Raw genomic sequence first — 23,499 nt, 5'->3', positions numbered from 1 at the left:
TTTTACCTTAATAGCAGAAAGATAAGAATAGCAGGTGTTTCTGAATTTAAAAAGGTCTTACTGAATTTAACAATTAACTTGTTTTGCACTTACACTGTGTTCTAAATTGTGCTCTAATTTGAATTTTATTTTCCTTAGGCTTAGCATGCAACCAACTAATTACGACTTATCAGCAAACTATAAATACATTATAGCTGATATAATATGTGATCTAGCTAATGCCTGAATCATCTGTATATAAATATTCCACAAAGACACATATTTTTGAATCAATGTAGGGTGTTTATGGTATAGTATTATGGAGAAAAAATTAATTTAATTTATTAGACTACTATATCATCCAATCCCATGGGACTCAAAATTTGACATATTTTATTAACAATTTTAATGAAAAATTATGATGCTCTCAGATAAAAATATTCATTTTAATTATGTTCATTTGTCATTTGCAATACACTAACATCTCTGCAGTCCTGTAATTTGTTCAGTATTGAAACAGAAAAAAATATGAAAGCCAAGCAATATAGAACTTTTAAGATCTATGACAACAGCTACGTGGTTATGATGACGTCAGGCAAAGTTCTGACTTAGCTTCAAAAAGAAGCATAAACTGTTTTTAAAAGGAAGTGGCATAATAATGTGGAGTAGAGGTAAATCCATTTACTTGAAACTATTTCCCAAATCTGGATTAAAACAATCTAATTTTTCTTTTTCTCTTTTTAAAATAGGTTAGGTGGACCGGATCCTTTGGACTATGTTAGTATGTACAGGAATTTGGGAAGTCCAAGTCAAAATGTTCCTGAGCACTGGCATTATGTAAGCTTTGGACTAAGTGACTTGTATGGTGACAACAGAGTGCACGAGTAAGTCTTTAATTTCTTTGTATCTGTTGTTTTCTAAAGTTGTTGGAAATTCAGTAGAAGAAACATACATGCAAGTAAATAAATATTTTTGTGCATTCAGTTAAGCAATAATTATTTCCAGAATCTCAGTAGACCTTTAGTTTTTACATTTTTTCCTGTTTCTACTTAAAAAAAAATAGAAGTTATGAACAAGAACAGCAAAGTTTTATGAGTGTACCTGTGAGAAAGAAAATTATGTGGCACCTGGTAATTTCATAGCTGAAAATATTTACTATAGAGAGGATATAACTGCTGGCACAGCTTAATTTTTCAGCACTTGTAGTATTGCTGGGGAGATTGAGAGTCGGAGGTACCATGTTAAAATAATTTGTAGCACAATTGAGGAATTGGCCTTATTGGCTCACAGAATGACAATTATTGTAATGTCCGCCGCTAAATTATAATATGGACTATTTTACTAACACTAAATTTCTAGGAAACGTAAGCTAAATTCGTGCCTGCCTTGTTGGAGTATGATAGTTTAGCCCCGAGAAAGGTAGATTGAAGGAAATCATGATACCACTCTTCAAATACCTAAAAGGGTGTCCTTTAGAAGTCCAGTATCTGTAATATCTCATTCTACAGCGGATTAAAAAGTACTGGATTAAAATGACAACAAGGGAAATTCCAATTATGGTATAGAAAGGTCTGTACTGAAAAAAAGAACAGTTCCATGGTGGCTCCAAACAGCTGGAGTGGCAAGTTGTCTTTCACTAGGTATATGCAAGAAGAACCTAGATGGCCATTTGGCTGATATGGTTTACTTTGCAGCACAGCAGAAGACCATAGATCTCTTGATTTTTCACACCTTACCTTGTTTTGGCTGAAAACTGTCAAACATGGGTGGCTTAGTTAGCTTAGCATCTTCATTGCAGATAAGGATGTTCTATCCAGATACCTCCTTGTGTGTTGGCCAAAAACAGCTGAGTGCTATTTTTCAGTAATACATGGGCATGACTTTTCTGGGGCAATATTTTTATTGGAATGAATTCCCATCCTCCGTATTGTTGGGGAGTTTATGAAATGTAATGTGTTCCTGTTTCCATTTCAAATATTGCATCCAAGAAATTCTGTTGATCCCTTTTGGATTGGCCCCAGTTTAGTAGACGAAAATCTGAAATGTTTTGACTTCCATATTTTGGCAGAAATGAATTCTTTAACAGTTTCAGATGTTTTGACCATGGCAGAAAATGAAATTCATAACAAGCTTTTTGGGGCTGCAAGAATCTGAGTAATGCAGAACAATATTCTTTTAGTTTGTATTTGGGGGGGAAAAACCCAACTACTGTATTGTTTATTTATTGTATTGTATCGTTTATATATTTATGTATTGTAGTGTAAAGCAGTGTTTCCCAACCTTGGCAACGTGAAGATATCTGGACTTCAACTCCCAGAATTCCCCAGCCAGCATTTGCTGGCTGGGGAATTCTGGGAGTTGAAGTCCAAATATCTTCAAGTTGCCAAGGTTGGGAAACACTGATGTAAAGGACCTTTAGATGTACAAAAGAAAGAAATTGAAGTCTAATTAAAATGAACTAAAGGGAGCTAAAAGACTACCACAATTGTATCTCAAAAAGTTTGTATGACGAGGGGTTTGTAAGACGAGGTATCACTGTATATATCAAAGATATGTGAATAAAACATCCCTAACATTCATGTCCTGCTTTGTATATGAACCACCCCAAAGTAACTTTCACATGTAAAATGACTTGGGCATAAGCTGATTTACACATCTTTCCTGTTATTATAACTTTCCAGTGGTTGTTGGAGATAAATCTCTTTGTCCAGACTTTCCCTGCATGGATGTTAGATGAATGGTTTCTGATTTATTTATTTATTTTCCTTTTTATCACACTTTTAATGAATATATATTTATTCTGTATGTATTGGTTTAATAATTGAACTATAAGATGCTTTGAGTTGAGATGCAGTTGTACAGGAAGCAGTATTTGTAAACATAATAAATAGAATACTCCTCAAAAATCCATGAAATCAGAAGGTTGGAAAGCACTAGCATAGAGTGCAAACACAGGTTTAAAAAAATAGTTCTGTGCAATATAATTCAAAGGGGTTCTGTTTGGGGCTTAAAGTATCATTTTTACGGTATTAACAATTGCTGTAATTTATTTGGTTGGTTGTGACCTATGGCATCGGACCAGAATATCTCCAGGTTCACCTTCTGCTGCACGAATCCCAGCGACCAGTTAGGTCTCACAGAGTTGGCCTTCTCCGGGTCCCGTCGACTAAACAATGTCATTTGGCGAGACCCAGGGGAAGAGCCTTCTTTGTGGCGGCCCCGACTCTCTGGAACCAACTCCCCCCAGATATCAGAGTTGCTCCCACCCTCCTTGCCTTTCGTAAGCTCCTTAAAACCCACCTCTGTCGTCAGGCATGGGGGAATTGATATTTTCCCTTCCCCCTAGGCTTATAAAATTTATGCATGGTATGTCTGTATGATTGGTTTCTTAAATTAGAGTTTTTAAATTAACTTAAATATTAGATTTGTTTATATTGTCTTATTATTGTTGTTAGCCGCCCCGAGTATACGGAGAGGGGCGGCATACAAATCTGATAAATAAATAAATAAATAAATTATTGTTATGAAATATTTTAGAAGGAAATTTTAGTGTGAAATTAGGATTCAACATGAAGTTTAATTGTAATTGTCGATTGTATGTTTTCTTGTTTATAAGTTAGAGTTAGAATTAGAATTAAAATGAATGAGCTGGAAGGAATCTTGGAGGTCATCCAGTCCAGCCCCCTGCTCAAACAGGAGAACCTATATTATTTCAGATAAGTGATGGTCTAGACTCTAGAACAGTGATGGCAAACCTTTTTTGGCTCATGTGCCAAAAGGATGTGTGTGCATAAGCTAGCGCACACACGTGCCCACACTCATGCCCTTCTCTGTGAGTGTGCACAACTCCAGCACTCCAGCCTTATTTTGGCCATTTTTCACCATCCCCTCACGCATGCACACAACCCCCCATGCTTGTACACAGGCCTCATTGAAGCCTCTGGACTCCTGAAGCCTGGGGACACTGGAAAACAGCCCTACCGGCCATGCGGAAGTTAGTTTCCAAATTTCCGGTTGGCCATTTTTTGCCATCCCCAGGGTTCAGGAGGCTTTCCTGAACCCTGGGGATGGTGAAAAATGGCCAAAAAGAAGGCTGAAAATCAGCTGGCGTGCTGGAGTTGACATTTGGTAATGCCTAGCATGACCTCAGATATGGCTCCACATGCCACCTGTGCCACGCATGCTATAGCTTCGCCATCACTATGAAAAGTGTTCGGAAACTTCAGATCGTGCAGAATGCAGCTGCGAGAGCAATCATAGGCTTTCCCAAATATGCCCATGTTACACCAACAGTCCACAGTCTGCATTGGTTGCCGATCAGTTTCCGGTCACAATTCAAAGTGTTGGTTATGACCTATAAAGCCCTTCATGGCATCGGACCAGAATATCTCCGGGACCGCCTTCTGCCGCACGAATCCCAGCGACCGGTTAGGTCCCACAGAGTTGGCCTTCTCCGGATCCCGTCGACTAAACAATGTCATTTGGCGGGACCCAGGGGAAGAGCCTTCTCTGTGGCGGCCCCGGGCCTCTGAAACCAACTCCCCCCAGGGATCAGAATTGCCCCCACCCTCCTTGCCTTTCGTAAACTTCTCAAAACCCACCTCTGCCGTCAGGCATGGGGGAATTGAAATATCTTCCCCAGGCCTATATAATTTATGTATGGTGTGTTGTGTGCATGTTTTTTTAAATTATGGGTTTTTAACTTCGTATTGTTAGATTTGTATTGTACATTGTTTCTATCACTGTTGTGAGCCGCCCCGAGTCTATGGAGAGGGGCGGCATACAAATTTAATCAATCAATCAATCAATCAATCAATCAATCAATCAATCAATCACTGCTCTAGAGTCTAGAGACTCTTCTTAAAAACATCCAGTAATGGGGATGGGACTTTTTGCCTCTGCCAGTTGGATGAAGGTCTTTCCTCCGCAGCAGCTGATTGGCCGCTGCCTTCTCTCCCTCGCCCAAAGGCCCCTAGCTCTTGGCCCCTGACCTGGCCTACCTTCTCATTCAGGAGACTTACAGAATGATAGATATGGAAGGGAACTCGGTGGCCATCTAGTCTGACCCCCCTTCTCATTCAGGAGACTTACAGAATGATAGAGGCTAAATGTCCTAAACCCCCAGTGATGGAGCATCCACAATTTCTGGAGGAAGGCTGTTCCATTGGTTAATTGTCCCCACTGTTGCTTCTCTCTTTGGTTATTTCCCAACCATTGTTTCTTGTTCTGCCTTCCAGTGCTTTGGAGAATAATTTGACTTCCTCTTCTTAGTGGCAGCCCCTGAGGTAGTGGAATACTGCTATCTTGTCACTCCTAATTCTTCTTTTCTTTAGAGTAGCCCAGTGCTTCTCAAATATTTTCTGTTACGTCCCCCCAGGAAGTCAACATTTCACGCCCCCCCCCCTCTGCCAGGACTGTAAATAGCAAGATTCATCCCGAAACACAGCTGAGGAGCTGATCAGCTGTGTTTCCCCTGAAGAAATAATAATAATTAAAAAATAATTTCAACACTGGTGTTGTGCCAGCAAAAAGAAGAGATAAGAGAATTTTTTTAAAAAGCAGCTTATAGGCGAGAAACTGAGAATTACCTTTTGTTCCAGCTGCTGCATTTTTCCCCCCAACCCTGCAATATTCACACCTTCCTTCTTGGTTGCCTTGTTCGTTCCAGGGGTTGCAACCAGAGGCTTATTAGCTAAACGCCCTCCCGAATCTGTGTCTTTTGTTTCACCACCACTGGGATCGCCTCTTCTTCCTAGTGACTTTTTCTTTTATTCGGTTAAGAACACCCCCCCCCCCTTCATTTATTCATCCCTCTCTCCCTCCTCCTCTCTCTTTCTCTGTGCATCTGGGCATGAGTGAGTGAGGCTGTTTATTTTCTTCTTGGAGTTTGGGAAGTAGAGGACCAGGCAAGGAAACCCCTGCCTTGCTTGCTTCCCCTCCAACACACACACACACACACACACACACACACACACACACATCTTTCTTCTCCCCCCTCCCTGCAACTTAGTTTAGAACTAAGACGCCTTAAACAAGATCTAAGTATTGCCCACAAGATCATATGCTGCAACGTCCTGCCTCTCGGCGACTACTTCAGCTTCAACCACAACAACACAAGAGCACATAACAGATTTAAACTTAATATTAACTGCTCCAAACTTGACTGTAAAAAATATGACTTCAGTAACTGAGTTGTCGAAGCATGGAACACATTACTGGACTCCATAGTGTCATCCCCAAACCCCCAACACTTTACCCTTAGATTATCTACGGTTGACCTATCCAGATTCCTAAGAGGTCAGTAAGGGGTGAGTACAAGTGCACTAGAGTGCCTTCCGTCCCCTGTCCTATTGCTCTCCTACCTCTCCTATACCTTTCTTCTATTCCTATATCTCTTCTTCTATTCTTTCATTGATATGTTCTATTACTACCGTGTTTCCCCGAAAGTAAGACAGTGTCTTACTTTCTTTTTATCCCCAAAAGCCCCACTATGTCTTACTTTCGGGGTATGTCTTATATTTGAAAAAAAATTGTCAAATTTTTTGTTTTAACCATAAAATTAACATTTATTAACAATCTGAACAGTATTGTATTCACCACAAAACAGCAGATGATACCCCAGTATGCCAGTGTGTATGTTTTACTGATGTATGATTAATACTGTGTGCATTACCGTATTTTAAGCAGGAGGCGGCAGTGACAAGTGCAGGGGATGGCGCGGTGACGTATGGAGAGGGGGACGGCGCGGTGACATATGGAGAGGGGGGCGGCGCAGAACTGCGCAGGAGGCGGCGCTCATTAAGATCAGAGGGAGGTGGCAGACGCGGCGACGTATGGAGAGGGGGACGGTGCGGACGTGGGCAGGAGGCGGCGCGCAGCTAGATGAGAGGGAGGCGGCAATACCCCCGTGTTTCCCCGAAAGTAAGACATATGTCTTACTTTCGGGGTATGGCTTATATTAGCCGACCCCCCTGAAACCCCCAATACGTCTTACAATCGGGGGTGTCTTACTATCGGGGAAACAGGGTATATCTTCTTTTCTATTATTTCTTAGATATATTTTACTATGAGTATCTCCTCTATAACCTTCATCATGTATTTTACTATCTGTATATAGATATAAACCCACTAAAACCCTCATTGTGTTTTGGACTAACTAACTAACTAACTAAATAAATAAATAAAAAATTAAATTAAATTAAATTAAATTAAATTAAATTAAATTAAATTAAATTAAATTAAATTAAATTAAATTAAATTAAATTAAATTAAATTAAATTAAATTAAATTAAATTAAATTAAATTAAATTAAATTAAATTAAATTAAATTAAATTAAATTAAATTAAATTAAATTAAATTAAATTAAATTAAATTAAATTAAATTAAATTAAATTAAATTAAATTAAATTAAATTAAATTAAATTAAATTAAATTAAATTAAATTAAATTAAATTACTAGCTAAACGCCCTCCTGAATCTGTGTCTTTTGTTTCACCACCACTGGGATCGCCTCTTCTTCCTAGTGACTTTTTCTTTTATTTGGTTAAGACCCCCCCCCCCCTTCATTTATTCATCCCTCCCTCCCTCCTCCTCTCTCTTTCTCTGTGCATCTGGGCATGAGTGAGTGAGGCTGTTTATTTTCTTCTTGGAGCTTGGGAAGTAGAGGACGAGGCAACGAAACCCCTGCCTTGCATGCTTCCCCTCCAACACACACACATACACACACACACACAAGCACATGTTTCTTCTCCCCCCTCCCTGCAACTTTGAGTCTGGGGGCTGTTTCAACAGGTTCCAACTGCTTGTGTATCCGTCTATTCGTAGGAAAGTGCGAGTTTCCCTGGAGGCAGATTGGCTGAATCGAGTTCAATGAGATGCTTCAATAGCCGGCCCCTGCTCTTCAGTAAAAATGAAAAATAAAAAATGATGGCGGTACCCACAGGTGATCCCAGTGCCCCCCTCCCGGCATCACTCCACACACCCCTCAGAGGGGCACACCCCACAATTTAAAAAACACTGGACTAGCCTAACCCAAATCCTGCAGCCTTTCTTCATATGTTTAAGTGTCCAAGCCTTTGATCATCTTAGTTGTTCTTTTCTGATTTTTTTCTGAAGTCTCAACATCATTTTTGTAGTAAGGTGATCAAGATTGGTTGCAATAATCATGTCCGTTCTTTCTAGGGTTTTATAAAGCAGTAGTAATATTTCATTTAAGTGTTAGATCAGAAAAAAGTATTGATAGCAAGGCAGCATTTATTTATAATTCGTAATGTTTAAATGGAAATGCTGCATTTATGTTATCTGTATTTTATTGTATAAAATACAAATCTGTATTATTATTATTATTATTATTAATTAGATTTGTATGCTGCCCCTCTCTGTAGACTCAGGGCAGCTCACAGCAATAATAAAAAAACAATGTACAACAAATCTAATATTTAAAAATATCTAAAAAACCCTTATTTAAAAAGCAAGACATACACATAAACATACCATGCATAAACTATATAGGCCTGGGGGAGATGTTTCAATTCCCCCATGCCTGATGGCAGAGGTGGGTTTTAAGGAGTTTACGAAAGGCAAGGAGGGTGGGGGCAATCCTAATCTCCGGGGGGAGCTGGTTCCAGAGGGTCGGGGCCGCCACAGAGAAGGCTCTTCCCCTGGGTCCCACCAGATGGCATTGTTTAGTCGACGGGACCTAGAGAAGGCCAACTCTGTGGGACCTAACTGGTCACTTGGATTCATGCGGCAGAAAGCAGTCCCGGAGATATTCTGGTCCGATGCCATGAAGGGCTTTATATATACTGTCACTATTACTGTTGGGTCATGAAAAACATACTAACATGTAGATGATACTACATAAAATTACGTTTGGCATGATTTATTAAATCATAATTTATTTTAACAGTGATTTGTGTCATGGGCACAGTGATTTGCTTCATGGGTAATCTTAAACCATAAATCATTGTTGCAATACAGTGACACATTACATTAAGTGTGATGTATCTCTCCGACACCAATAGCCATAAAGTAGTTAATCTAAGGTATTACAGATTTGGCTCTGTTTTTGTTGCAAGTGATGCATCCCAGACAGAGCTATCTTGCTGGAATTATACTTTATACATGCAGCTGTGTGCATGTGATTGTTTCTGATGTCCCACCCTTTGGCCTCTGCCTCACAGCAATTTGCCTCCTAACAGCAAACAGCCTGTTTCAGTTTTAGCTTCAGCATAGCCTGATTAACACAAGCCGCTGATTGTCCTCCCGACCATCAGCTATTTCAGGCTGCAGAAATTGCCATTGCCTATTGCCACCTTCGCGCCACCCATTTTTGGCCTCCGTGCACCCCAATTCCCACCCATTCTGATCCCCAGCACCCAGAACAGGCAGAAAATGGAGCACACAGAGACTGAAAATGGAGCATGGAGAGGCTGAAAATAGAGCATGGGGAGGCTGAAAACTGGATGCGAAGGCAAAAAATGGGGCGTGGGAAGGTGGAAATAATAATAATAATAATAATAATAATAATAATAATAATAGATACATAGCTGGCATAGTGAACTGGACTCAAGCAGAGCTGGACAACCTGGACAGGAAAACCAGAAAATTAATGACGATCCATCATACACTACACCCCCGCAGTGACGTTGACAGGCTATATTTATCAAGGAAAATAGGCAGCAGAGGACTTTTGCAAGTGAAGCAGACAGTGGAAGAAGAGAAGCATGCACTAGCTGACTATGTGAAGGGGAGCAAAGAGTCAGCATTGTTGGAGGTCAACAATAGGAACCTTCTCAAGGTGAAGCAAACTAAGGACCAGTATAGAAAAACTGTAACTCAATGCCATATGGACGGTTGGCGGAACAAAGCATTGCACGGCCAGTTCTTGGAGAAAATTGAAGGCAAAGTGGATAAGGAAAAGACCTGGTCATGGCTTACAAGTGGAACACTCAAAAAAGAGGCAGAAGGACTAATACTGGTGGCACAAGAACAGGCCATTAGAACAAATGCTGTCAAAGCCAGAATTGAAAAATCAACAGACAATCCAAAGTGCAGACTCTGTAAAGAAACAGATGAAACAATCGATCACATACTCAGCTGCTGCAAAAAGATCGCACAGACTGACTACAAGCATAGACATGATGCTGTGGCACAGATGATCCACTGGAACTTTTGCCGGAACTACCGTTTACCAGTGGCAAAGAACTGGTGGGATCATAAGCCCGAAAAAGTGGTCAAAAATGAGCAAGCAAAACTACTGGGGGACTTCCGACTTCAGACTGACTGAATTCTGAAGCATAACACACCAGACATTGTGATCGTGGAGAAAAAGAAAGTATGGATCATCGACATCGCAATCCCAGGAGACAGCAGAATTGAGGAGAAGCAGCTAGAGAAATTAGTGAAATACGAAGATCTAAAAATCGAGCTGCAACGACTCTGGTATAAGCCAGTGAAAGTGGTCCCACTGGTACTTGGCACGCTGGGCGCAGTACCAAAGGATCTCAGCGGACATTTGAAAACCATTGGAATTGACAAAATCTCCATCTGTCAATTGCAAAAGGCCGCTTTACTGGGATCGGCAAACATAATTCGCCACTACATTACGCAGTCCTAGGTGCTTGGGAAGGGCCCGACTGGTGATGAAATACGAAATCCAGCATAGTGATCTCGTTTGCTGTGTTGTACTGACATAATAATAATAATAATAATAATAATAATAATAATAATAATAATAATAATAATAATTATTATTATTATTATTATTATTATTATTATTATTATTATTATTATTATTATTTATTAGATTTGTATGCCGCCCCTCTCCGAAGACTGCTATGGCAATCCCCGCAACCTGAAACAGCTGATTGTGGAGAAGCCTGTCCAACCAACAATCAGCTGATTGTGCTAATCAGGCTGTGCTGAAACTGAAATAGACTGTTTGCTGCAAGGAGGCAATTTGCTGGGAGGTAGAGGCAGATCCCCCCCCTTGTTTTCCTCCCCAAAAGCTAGGTGCATCTTATACTTTGGAGCTTCTTATATTCTGAAAAATACGGTAGTACTCAGCTTACAATCACAATTGGGATTGGAACTTCAGTAGCAAAATGATGCTGTCGTTAAATGAGTTGTAGTAAATTTTATCACCTTTTTGCTGTGTATCTTTTGAACAGTCACTAAACAAACTGTTGTAAGTCAAGGAATACCTGTAACAAATCTGTGATACTATGTTTTAAAGCTGATGGTTATTTAACCTTTGGTAAGAGCAATAATTCCTAGTAATGTATTCAGAAGTATTTAAGAAAAATAACATTATGATCAATTTGTCAACATGGTTTCTGCTTTTAATTTTTTTAATATTCAGTTAGTATATTCATATACATATATTCCATCTATCACCTATCTATTGTCTGTCTGTCTGTCTGAATATCTATCCATCCATCCATCCATCCATCCATCCATCCATCCATCCATCCATCCATCCATCTATCTATCTATCTATCTACCTATCTATCTATCATTATATAATTGGTCTTGTTAAAAATATAAAAATTGGTATCAGGAGCAGGCTTGACACTTTAAACATAGAGTGTAACACAATCATTTTAGCTGGCTGTGCCTATTTTACTCTTTGTTTTGCAATTCAGAATATATTATCCATAACTTTTTATTTCATTTTCTCTATGCGTAGTTGCTGCACTTCTGTTTCAAGGAGGAAGAAAGTGAAATGTAAATGTTTTCAATTCATACCCATTTGTTTTGGGGTAGTTTTGTATATCTTAAACCTTTGGCCACATATCTTAGAAAATCTGAATCTTTTAGGCACCCCACCAAGGCATTTCAGCACATCTCCTGTTCTTTGTTGGTGGTAGACCGCCCTGGAAGCCATGACCACCTTCGGTTTTTGTTGTTTTGCTTAAGTCTGATGGAGTATGCTTGGCTTTAAAAGTCAATTGTTTGAGGTAGCTAATTTGAGAAACAGCCCACCTACAAAGAAGCTGACACAAACTACTTAAACTCATACACAATTCCTGGATCTAAATCTAAAATGCACTGATATTACTGAAAACACTTTTTGTTGTTTGTTCTAAAAGCATGGAGAGATACTTGGTTTATATTTATAGCACAGTAGTTGAACTTTAAAGGACTGTTTTTAATAAGAGGAATGTGACTAAATTTAGCTCAGGGCAAAATCAGCCTGTAGCATATCTGCATCTGCTCCTTTGGAAAATAATCTCCTTTCTTGTGTAAAACAATTTCCCAATATAACACACCGAGTTAAAGTCAGTTGTGTTTTCTTTTTACAGGCAGTCCCTGAATTAACAAATTTTGTTCCCAAGTCTGTTTTTAATCTATATTTGTTAGTGATGGGCGAACCGAACCCGCACAATTCGGATCCGTACCAAATTTTGCGGTGTTCAGTGTATGCCGAACACGAACCCAAAATTTTTTCAAACTTCGGGCAAAGTTCAGGGTCGTGTTCGGCGTTCGGAGCTTTGACGTCACTGGCAGGTTGCTAAGGATGAAATGATTAAAATTATTAAAAACAGTAAAGATAGACAGATTCTCATATATCTTTTTTTTTCAGTATTACACATTGGCCCTTTGTTTCTTCCTGATTTCCTTCCTTTGAATTCCACACTTTTTTGCATCTTTTGCTATCTCAAGATCCTGTGAACACAGCAGTGCTGGAGGATTGATAATTAGGAAATCCACTTCTGCTTTTATCATAGCCTTAATTGTTTCTGGGAGGTTTGACAGCTATGTGTGACTTCTTCTGTTTACTAGTACTGAATTAATCATCAACCCCCTCCCCCACCAAAATAGCCACTTTGGCATAGTTAGACAGTTGTGTTTTCTTTCTACAGGCAGTCCCTGAATTAACAAATTTTGTCCCCAAGTCTGTTTTTAATCTATATTTGTTAGTGATGGGCGAACTGAACCCGCACAATTCGGGTCCGTACTGAATTTTGCAGTGTTCGGTATGCCGAAAAGAAACCCGAATTTTTTTCAAAGTTCGGGGTCGTGTTTGACATTTGGAGCTTTGACGTCACCGGCAGGTTGCTAAGGACGCCAAGGTGATCATTTCCTGAATTCCATGGAATCCAGGAAGTGATCACCTTGGTGTCCTTAGTAACCTGCCGGTGACGTCAAAGCTCCGTCCCCAGAATCTCTTAGTGGGAGGGATTCCCGGTTCGGGTTTGGCCGAATTTTGCGTAAAGTTCGTCCCAACTTGCCGAACCCCAACACCGTTGGGTTCGCCCATCACTAATATTTGTATTTAAGTCAGTACAGGCTACTGCAACTATACTTCTGCATAATAGGGATGAACACTGCAACTCAACCTCTAACAATCCTTTCCTCGTCAATGCAATTCTTGAGAAAAAGAATGTTCTCTTATTTGCAATATTCCATTTGGCTATAGTGGCAGATGCCATGAATTTGTCGAATTTTCAGAAATGTATGACCCAGGAAACCTGAATTTAAGGTAGAGGAACATGAATGGCATTTGTAGTCATTGTACAATAATAAAGATTAACTACTATTGTTTAAAAATTCATAAGACCTATCTCTTGCCTGCCTTGTAGAAGATCCAGAAGGGCTACAAATCCATAGCCCTTCTTTCCTTCTAAATCCAAAGAATCAGTTAATCTTTTTGCTAATTTGATCTTCATCTGGAATAAACAGATAGAGCTACATGCATCGTTAAACAATTTCATGATTTAAAATCTTGATACAAAATGAATAGAATAGAATACAGTGTTCTCTTGCTTTTTGCGGGGGATGCGAAGTAGAGATGCGGAAGTAAATACAATATTTTTGGCTATGAACAGTATCACAAACCTTCCCTTAACACTTTAAACCCCTAAATTGCAATTTTCCATTCCCTTAGCAACCATTTAAATTATTACTCACCATGTTTATTTATTAAAGTTTATTATTTATTAAAATCAGACGAAAGTTTGGCGATGACATATGACATCATCGGGTGGGAAAAACTGTGGTATAGGGAAAAAACTCACGAAGTATTTTTTAATTAATATTTTTGAAAAACCGTGGTATAGATTTTTCCCGAAGTTCGAACCCGCGAAAATCCAGGGAACACTGCATAATTTTTTTATTGGCCAAGTGTGATCGGACACACAAGGAATTTGTCTTGGTGCATATGCTCTCAGCGTACATAAAAGAAAAAGATACAGTTGTCAAGAATCTTGTGGTACAACACTTAATGATTGTCATAGGGGTCAAATAATCAATGAAGAAACAATCAATATTAATAAAAATCTTAGGATACAAGCAACAAGTTACAGTCATACAGTCCTAAATGGGAGGAAAAGGGTGATAGGAATGATGAGAAAAACTAGTATAATAGAAGTGCAGATTTAGTAAAAAGTCTGACAGTGTTGAGGGAATTATTTGAACTTGGTATCTTTGTAGAATACAGAAGCTGTTTTGCTGAAGACATTTTGTAGTCATTGCAATTTTGTCTGCTGTAATAACTATTGATAGTTTGGAAAACTAAGGGTTTTTTTGATGGGATGAATAGCCATTTTCCAACAGCATGGAAACTAATGAATTATCAATTATCAGTAGATAAAAAGTAAAATGTTCTGCATAAATTACTCTAAACTCATCCACTTTTATAATCTGTAGTTTTCTTGATGGGATGCCATTGAACTTTGGGAGCCATTCCAAACTGACAGATAATGTTTAATTAATCTTTTGTTTCATTTTTGCCATCGTTATAATTTAGTTTTGCATTGTTCTAACTTTCATTGGTTATTAATAGTTTTTAATTTATTTATGACTTTTGTGCATATTTTAACTATCAATGTTGTTTTTGATTTTTTGGTAAACTACTGTGAATTTGTATTGATACAGAGGAAATAAGTAAAATACATGAGCAGTGGAATTCGAAGCGTATATTCCTGAATCTTTCTTATGAAACCTTTCTGGTTAATTTCCTTCAGGTTTACTGGACCAGATGGGCCAAGTGGTTTTGGATTTGAGCTGACATTTCGACTTAAGCGTGAAACTGGGGAATCGGCACCACCCACTTGGCCAGCAGAGTTAATGCAAGGCTTAGCCAGATATGTCTTCCAATCAGGTATAAATTAACTGTTTACTTTAAACACTAGTGGGGTTTTCCCCTAATAATTATCTCTGACTCCTTTTTCATTGATATTTTAGTAATTTGAATTTTGCGTAATTTGTCTGAATGATGAAACTCATATTTGTAATTTTGATAAAACAAATAAGAGGCTATCACTTACACTATTTTATTTATTTATTTATTTATTTGATGATTTGATTTGATTTGATTTGATTTGATTTGATTTGTATGCCGCCCCTTTCCGTAGACTCGGGGTGGCTCACAACATAATAAAACAATTCATAACAAATCTAATAATTTAAAATTTAAAATTTAAAGTAGTTAAGAAAACCCCATTTTTAAGCAGACATACAGTGGAACCCCGACATAAGAGCTGCTCTACTTAAGAGCAACTCGAGATAAGAGCTGGGAGGGGAGAGATATTTTTGTTCTACTTACAAGCCCAAATTCGAGATACAAGCGCCAAGGAGCTGTCTCCTGAAGCCAAACGCTAACTTCCGCGTTCGGCTTCAGGAGACAGCTGCGAAGCGGCGCGCGTGTTTTAAAAGGTTGCAGCCGGCCTGGGGGGCTCGGGGGGGTGCTTGCAGCTTTCTTTCTTGCTCTTTTTTTTCCTCTCTTTTACCTTCCCTTCCTCTATTTCTTCTTTTCTTTCTCCTTCCCACCTTCTTCCCTCCCTCCCTCCCTTCACTCATTCCTCTCTTACTCTCCCCTTTCATAAGTTTCCTTGCTTCCTTCCTCTGTTCCTGTCCCTTCCCCCTTTCTTTCTTTCTTTCTTTCTTTCTTTCTTTCTTTCTTTCTTTCTTTCTTTCTTGCTCTTTTTCTTTCTCTCTTTTACCTTCCCTTCCTCTATTTCTTCTTTTCTTTCTCCTTCCCACCTTCTTCCCTCCCTCCCTTCACTCATTCCTCTCTTACTCTCCCCTTTCATAAGTTTCCTTGCTTCCTTCCTCTGTTCCTGTCCCTTCCCTCTTTCCTTCCTTCCTTCCCACCCTCCGTCCATTCATTCACCCATTCCTCTCTTGATCGCTTAAAGCCGGTCCCTGGTGCAAAAAGGGTTGGGGACCTCTGTCCTACAGGATTGGGTGGCAGAGAAGTTGAACATATGTAAATTTAAAAGTTTAAGAAAGTTTACAAGTTAAGTGAAAGAAACTTCATTATTCATTTATATGTACATGTACATTTCTTCATTAAAAACATGTCTTTCTGCATAATTTAGACTAACTTTGTGAGTTTTTTGAGGGCTGGAACCAATTAAAATTATTTACATTAATTCCTATGGGGAAAAGTCGTTCGAGATAAGAGCTGCTCGACTTAAGAGCCCAGGTCCGGAACGAATTAAACTCGTATCTCGAGGTACCACTGTACTTACAAACATACCATACATAAATTATATAGGCCCGGGGGAGATATCTCAATTCCCCCATGCCTGACGACAAAGGTGGGTTTTGAGGAGTTTACGAAAGGCAAGGAGGATAGGGGCAGTTCTAATCTCTGGGGGGAGCTGGTTCCAGAGAGTCGGGGCCGCCACAGAGAAGGCTCTTCCCCATGGGGCCCGCCAACCGACATTGTTTAGTTGACGGGACCCGGAGAAGGCCGACTCTGTGGGACCTAATCGGTCGCTGGGATTCGTGCAGCAGAAGGCGGTCTCGGAGATATTCTGGTCCGATGCCATGAAGGGCTTTATAGGTCATAACCAACACTTTGAATTGTGAGCGGAAATTGATTGGCAACCAATGCAGACTGCGGAGTGTTGGTGTAACATTCTAAGAAGAATTCTGGAAACTGTTCATGTTCTAGGAATAGGATTTTGAATACAGTGATCCCTCGGTTAGCGCGGGGGTTACGTTCCAAGACCTCCCGCGCTAACCGATTTCCGCGTTATACTGGATGCGGAAGTAAAAACACCATCTACGCATGCGCGCCATTTTTTTTCATGGCCGCACATGCGCAGATGGTGGAGTTTGCGTGTGGGCGGCGGGGAAGACCAAGGGAAGGTTCCTTCAGCCGCCCAACAGCTGATCGGCTCCGCAGCATGGAAGCAGCGAGGAGCCGAAGATGGGGTAAAGGCAAAGGGGAAACTGAAGCTTTCTCCTGTGACAGGGAGGGAATTCCGGACAGCCCTATCCCTTCAACAGGAAGGCGGGACTGGCACCGCTTCTTCTTCTTCTTCTCGCTCGGGAAGATGAGACAATCGCCGTCGCCCGTCCTCGTTCCCGCCCTTTCCCACCCCGTCCGTCTTTTCCTATCAAAACGCGCTCTAGTCACGAAACTTCTGGCAAGTCGTGCTCAGTTGGCAGCCTCCGATGCCCCCGAAGGTGCAACCCCGAGACGGGAATTGTGGAGGAGGTTGGACGTCCGAAACAAACGTGCTGTGTGTGCGTGTGAGGAGAGGGTAGGTGGTGGATGGTGCGCGTGCGTGCGGGAAATGATCCTCGCAAGCTTTTAAATTAAAGAAACATAGAAACATAGAAGACTGATTATTATTTTGATTATTTTATTATTAATTATTTTTTAATTAATATTTTTTGAAAAACCGCGTTGCAGCATTTCGCGCTAATCGAGAACGCGCAAATCGAGGGATCACTGTATTGGTGTTCAGTTGAATAGTGGTATCCAGATTATTACTCTGTGAGCCAACCAGAGTCCTGCTGGAGTTGCGTGGCATATAAATATCAATCAATCAATCAATCAATCAATCAATAATTTACAGGCCAATTAAAATCCTGGGTTTTTTGCTCTGTTTTTTTGAGTTTTGTAGTAGTTTTAAGTAGTTTTGTACCTGTAGTAGTTTTTCAATTTAGAACGTCTCTGCTGTCTAATTTTTGTTTACAAATTGTTTTTCTCCGCTTTGACAGTTTGAGATTCCTATAATACCAACTTCAATCCCAACAGCCAATAAACAAACCAGTTCCCACCCCTCTTCTTAATTATTGGTTAGAAATTAGTTATATTTCATCTGAAAATATCTTTTACTGAAGCCTGGTTTGCTAAGCAATCTCATTTATTCTTATCATATCACCGTTGCTTTATTCAGATAAATATTTTTATTTATTTTTATTTTGTATTTTTCCTTTATATCCCCTTTGGGTATCTATTACTTTGTAGTCTCTATAGTCATCTAATGGGCAATTACTATCTTTTACTGAGCTTTTTATGGCATTCACATTAAAAAAACCTGGATGTTTTGTACTATTTAAATTGGCTTTTGCTTCAAAAGCTTTAACTGTTCTTAGATTGTGTAGTAAAAACAAGGCTGTAGTCTTCTTGATTCAGTGCTCTCAAGCCTCAGCAGTGTTTTCTTCCTGTGTATCAAGTAGATGTTGAGTAATATTTCATTGGATAATGACTGTTTTGACTTCTGAACAAGAGGTTCATGCTTCAGATTTACCTTTTAGGGGTTATTGAGTGAATCTTTAAAATTTGCATTCAAGTGAATTGTAATCTTAGACTAGAATAGAACAGTGATGGCAAACCTTTTTTCTCTCCGGTGCCAAAAGAGTGTGTGCGTGCGCTATCACGAATTAGCGAGTGCCCACACCCATAAGTCCTTGCCTGGGGAGGGCGAAAACAGCTTCCCCCATCCCCGGAGGCTTTCTGGAGGCCAAAATGGTGTGTTTCCCAACTTCTGGTGAACCCAGCAGGCTCGTGTTTCGCCTTCCCCAGGCTCCAAAGTCTTCCCTGGAGCCTGGTGTGTGTGTGTTAAAAACACCTTCCCCCATCCCCCTGGAGGCTCTCTGGAAGCCAAAAATGCCCTCCCAGAGCCTCTCTGCGAGCCAAAAATCAGCTGGCTGGCACACACATGTATGTTGGAGCTGAGATTGGCAAAGGCTCACGTGCCAGCAGATATGGCTCTGCGTGCCACCTGTACCATAGATTTGCCATCATTGGAATAGAAGAACAGAGTTGAATGGGGTCTTGGAGGTCTTCTAGTCTAACCTTTTCCTTAGACAGGAAACCCTATACCACTTTGGACAAATGGTAATCCAACATCTTCTTAAAAACTTCCCAGTGTTGGAGCATTCACAACTTCTGGAGTAAAGCTGTTTCCAGTTCTAACTGTCAGGAAATTTCTCCTTAGTTCGAAGTTGCTTCTCTCCTTGATTAGTTTCCACCCATTGCTTCTTGATCATTTAAGTATTGGGAGTGCAGTTCAGTAGTGCTACTCCCTTACCTTCGCTACCGGTTTGCTTTGTTACCAGCTTTGCTCACGTGTAGCGCTTCTACATATGCGCAGTGTCCATGATGATGTTTGTGCGGGGGAACAGAGCCTCCGTTCACCCAAACCAGTGCGAACCAGTAGAATGCCACCATTGGTGCAATTCTTTGGAAGCACATTCAAATGGCTTCAATTATTACTTGATTCTGTGGCATCTTTGTTGGAAGTAGACTTTAATACAATAGCATTTAAACTGCTGCTGCAAAAATATTGTATAGTTGAATAACTGAATAACAAATATATTACAAAGAAAATAAAGCAACCTAGCTCCATGAATGGGAAAAAATGTCACGGGATACAACACGACGCAGCAAGTTTGAAACCCATGTTCTAGAATGTCATATTTTGGGTTTTGCTTCTTTTAGTAAACATTTTCTCATATAACGCGGTAAAAGATAGGTAACATTCTAATAGGTAAGAGATTTTTGTAAGCATTTATTGGAAGTCATAAGGACTTTAAACTTCCAACGTAAAAGCTTATGTCACCACAGAATAATGTGACTAATTCAGAATCCAGTTTTTCAGTCTGCAGATTATTTCTGGCATCACTATAATTATAGCACACCTCACCTCAGCTATAAAATGTGGATCCAGTGACAGCTAAGAATCAAGAATCAAAGCAATGTAAACTGCAGTTTAATGTTTCCAAATGTAAAATAATGCACTTGGGGAAAAGGAATCCTCAATCTGAGTATTGTATTGGCAGTTCTGTGTTAGCAAAAACTTCAGAAGAGAAGGATTTAGGGGTAGTGATTTCTGACAGTCTCAAAATGGGTGAGCAGGGTGGTCGGGCGGTAGGAAAAGCAAGTAGGATGCTTGGCTGCATAGCTAGAGGTATAACAAGCAGGAAGAGGGAGATTATGATCCCGCTATATAGAGCGCTGGTGAGACCACATTTGGAATACTGTGTTCAGTTCTGGAAACCTCACCTACAAAAAGATATTGACAAAATTGAATGGGTCCAAAGACGGGCTACAAGAATGGTGGAGGGTCTTAAGTATAAAACGTATCAGGAAAGACTTAATGAACTCAATCTGTATAGTCTGGAGGACAGAAGAAAAAGGGGGGACATGATCGAAACATTTAAATATGTCAAAGGGTTAAATAAGGTTCAGGGGGGAAGTGTTTTTAATAGGAAAGTGAACATAAGAACAAGGGGACACAATCTGAAGTTAGTTGGGGGGAAAGATCAAAAGCAACATGAGAAAATATTATTTTACTGAAAGAGTAGTAGATCCTTGGAACAAACCTCCAGCAGACGTGATTGGTAAAACCACAGTAACTGAATTTAACCATGCCTGGGATAAACATACTGTATATCCATTGTAAGATAAAATACAAAAAATAGTATAAGGGCAGACTAGATGGATCATGAGGTCTTTTTCTGCCGTCAGTCTTCTGTTTCTATGTTTCTAAGTTATGCTCTAAGATTATAAACCTTCGCCATTAAACTGACAATTGAAATTGTCACTATAATTCCAGTTTTATTTTTGCAAAAGCTCCTCCTTATTGTCGGATTTTAATTTTTCCTTCATCTATCAGTTTCCAATATTTTAACAAATCGGAATCTACAATACCTTATAATACTCTGGCTTTGAAATTTGCATATCAAAGAGATTCATTAATAATAAATATTTATAAAGACCTAATTGTGGTTGTCTCATAACATTTAGTGATACTCATTGAATTTCAATAAACCTCAATTTATTTAGGTATCTCAGAAATTAAAAATGCTGGTGGTCCAAATCAAGGTGTTAATAGATGTCGTAATTGTTATGTGGGTGGCAACAGAAAAATGATATGTACAGTACCTTTTACCTTTTATAAAAATGATATTTCCCTTTTATCTTTTAACAGAGCTAATGATAAAGATTCTTAGTTCTTATCCACTTATTGATTTAAAGTAAAAATCATAGCATCCATCCATATTTTTCATATAATGGTTTAGCAATGATATACCTTGAATTGTGCCTTGAATAGAATCATTATTATTATTATTATTATTATTATTATTATTATTATTATTATTATGTCAATACAACACAGCAAACGATTTCATTACCAGTCAGGCGCTTCCCAAGCACCTAGGACTGCGTGATGTAGCGGCAAATTATGTTTGCCGATCCCAGTAAAGCGGCCTTTTGCAATTGACAGATGGAGATTTTGTCAATTCTGATGGTTTTCAAATGTCCGCTGAGATCCTTTGGCACTGCACCCAGTGTGCCAAGTACCACTGGGACCACTTTCACTGGCTTATGCAGAGACCTTGCAGCTCGATTTTTAGATCTTCGTATTTCACTAATTTCTCTAGCGGCTTCTCCTCAATTCTGCTGTCCCCTGGGATTGCGATGTCGATGATCCATACTTTCTTTTTCTCCACAATCAGGATGTCTGGTGTGTTATGCTTCAGAATTCGGTCAGTCTGAAGTCGGAAGTCCCCCAGTAGTTTTGCTTGCTCATTTTCGACCACTTTTTCGGGCTTATGATCTCACCAGTTCTTTGCCACTGGTAAATGGTAGTTCTGGCACAAGTTCAAGTGGATCATCTGTGCCACAGCATCGTGTCTATGCTTGTAGTCAGTCTGTGCAATCTTTTTGCAGCAGCTGAGTATGTGATCGATTGTTTCATCTGTTTCTTTACAGAGTGTGCACTTTGGATCGTCTGTTGATTATTATTATTATTATTATTATTATTATTATTATTATTATAAAACAAAATGAAGGTTTCCTATTTACCTTGCAGAGCTTGGATTCATTGAATGAGTGAACAAAAAATGAGAATATTGCAGAATACACAGCCTTATGCTACATACCTAAGCTCCATTTCATTATGAATAAACTAAATTATTATTGTATGTTAAATAGAAAACTATAGGTAGATTTTTACTCCAAAAGCATTTTATTAAAATACATTTGATTTAAATAAAAAAACAATTAATTTTTTTTAAAAATCTGATCTTTTTGTTTGTTTTTTAAATCAATTTTTATCCACCCAGTTTGATATTGGAGACTTTGAGGCTTTTAAATTGAATCCATATAATTTTTCATATAGTTGGTTGCTGCAATTTAATTGAGCAGTGTATGAATGTTACATCTGTAGAAGAAAGTCATTTCTTAAATAGTCTTCATCCAAATAGATACAAAAAGCTGGACTTCCAGCAGAGATATTGAATTAGCATTTGAAAACCAGTTGGAAATGGTTGGGATTTCCTGAAGGAAGTAATCTAATAAAATACAGAATCAAGAAAATACTGTGACAAAAACACAAGCTTCGGGAATAAGTTGCTTTGTAACTCCTTTCATTATGGAAAATAGTGTTTTGAGGTTTATATAATTAAAGTATTTAGTATTGAGGTATCATCAATATGCGGATGATACCCAGCTTTACATCTCCACCCCATGCCCAGTCAACGAAGCGGTGGAAGTGATGTGCCGGTGCCTGGACGCTGTTGGGGCCTGGATGGGTGTCAACAGACTCAAGCTCAACCCGGATAAGACGGAGTGGCTGTGGGTTTTGCCTCCCAAGGACAATCCCATCTGTCCGTCCATTACCCTGGGGGGGGAGTTATTGACCCCCTCAGAGAGGGTCCGCAACTTGGGCGTCCTCCTCGATCCACAGCTCACATTAGAACAACATCTCTCAGCTGTGGCGAGGGGGGCGTTTGCCCAGGTTCGCCTGGTGCACCAGTTGCGGCCCTATTTGGACCGGGACTCACTACTCACAGTCACTCATGCCCTCATCACCTCGAGGTTCGACTACTGTAATGCTCTCTACATGGGGCTACCTTTGAAAAGTGTTCGGAAACTTCAGATCGTGCAAAATGCAGCTGCGAGAGCAGTCATGGGCTTACCTAGGTATGCCCATGTTTCACCATCACTCCGCAGTCTGCATTGGCTGCCGATCAGTTTCCGGTCACAATTCAAAGTGTTGGTTATGACCTTTAAAGCCCTTCATGGCATTGGACCAGAATATCTCCGAGACCGCCTCCTGCCGCACGAATCCCAGCGACCGATTAGGTCCCACAGAGTGGGCCTACTCCGGGTCCCGTCAACTAAACAATGTCGGTTGGCGGGCCCCAGGGGAAGAGCCTTCTCTGTGGCGGCACCGGCCCTCTGGAACCAACTCCCCCCGGAGATTAGAACTGCCCCTACTCTTCCTGCCTTCCGTAAACTCCTTAAAACCCACCTCTGCCGT

General features: G+C 39.8%; 1 protein-coding gene across 3 annotated transcripts in view; it reads left to right on the top strand.

Annotated features, from left to right (window-relative positions):
- SUFU (SUFU negative regulator of hedgehog signaling) overlaps positions 1-23,499 on the top strand; it is a 90,670-nt gene that overhangs the window by 6,243 nt on the left and 60,928 nt on the right. For all 3 annotated transcript variants that reach the window (XM_070752836.1, XM_070752835.1, XM_070752838.1), the window contains exons 2-3: positions 729-863; positions 14,950-15,086. In XM_070752836.1, the coding sequence (XP_070608937.1) occupies positions 729-863; positions 14,950-15,086 (272 nt within the window). The remainder of the gene's footprint in view (positions 1-728; positions 864-14,949; positions 15,087-23,499) is intronic.

This window comes from Erythrolamprus reginae, chromosome 5 (genome assembly GCF_031021105.1).
Source record: "Erythrolamprus reginae isolate rEryReg1 chromosome 5, rEryReg1.hap1, whole genome shotgun sequence".
Classification (NCBI taxonomy): domain Eukaryota; kingdom Metazoa; phylum Chordata; class Lepidosauria; order Squamata; family Dipsadidae; genus Erythrolamprus; species Erythrolamprus reginae.
Note: the sequence above shows the minus strand (reverse complement) of the source record. Positions and strands in the feature narration are given on the sequence as shown.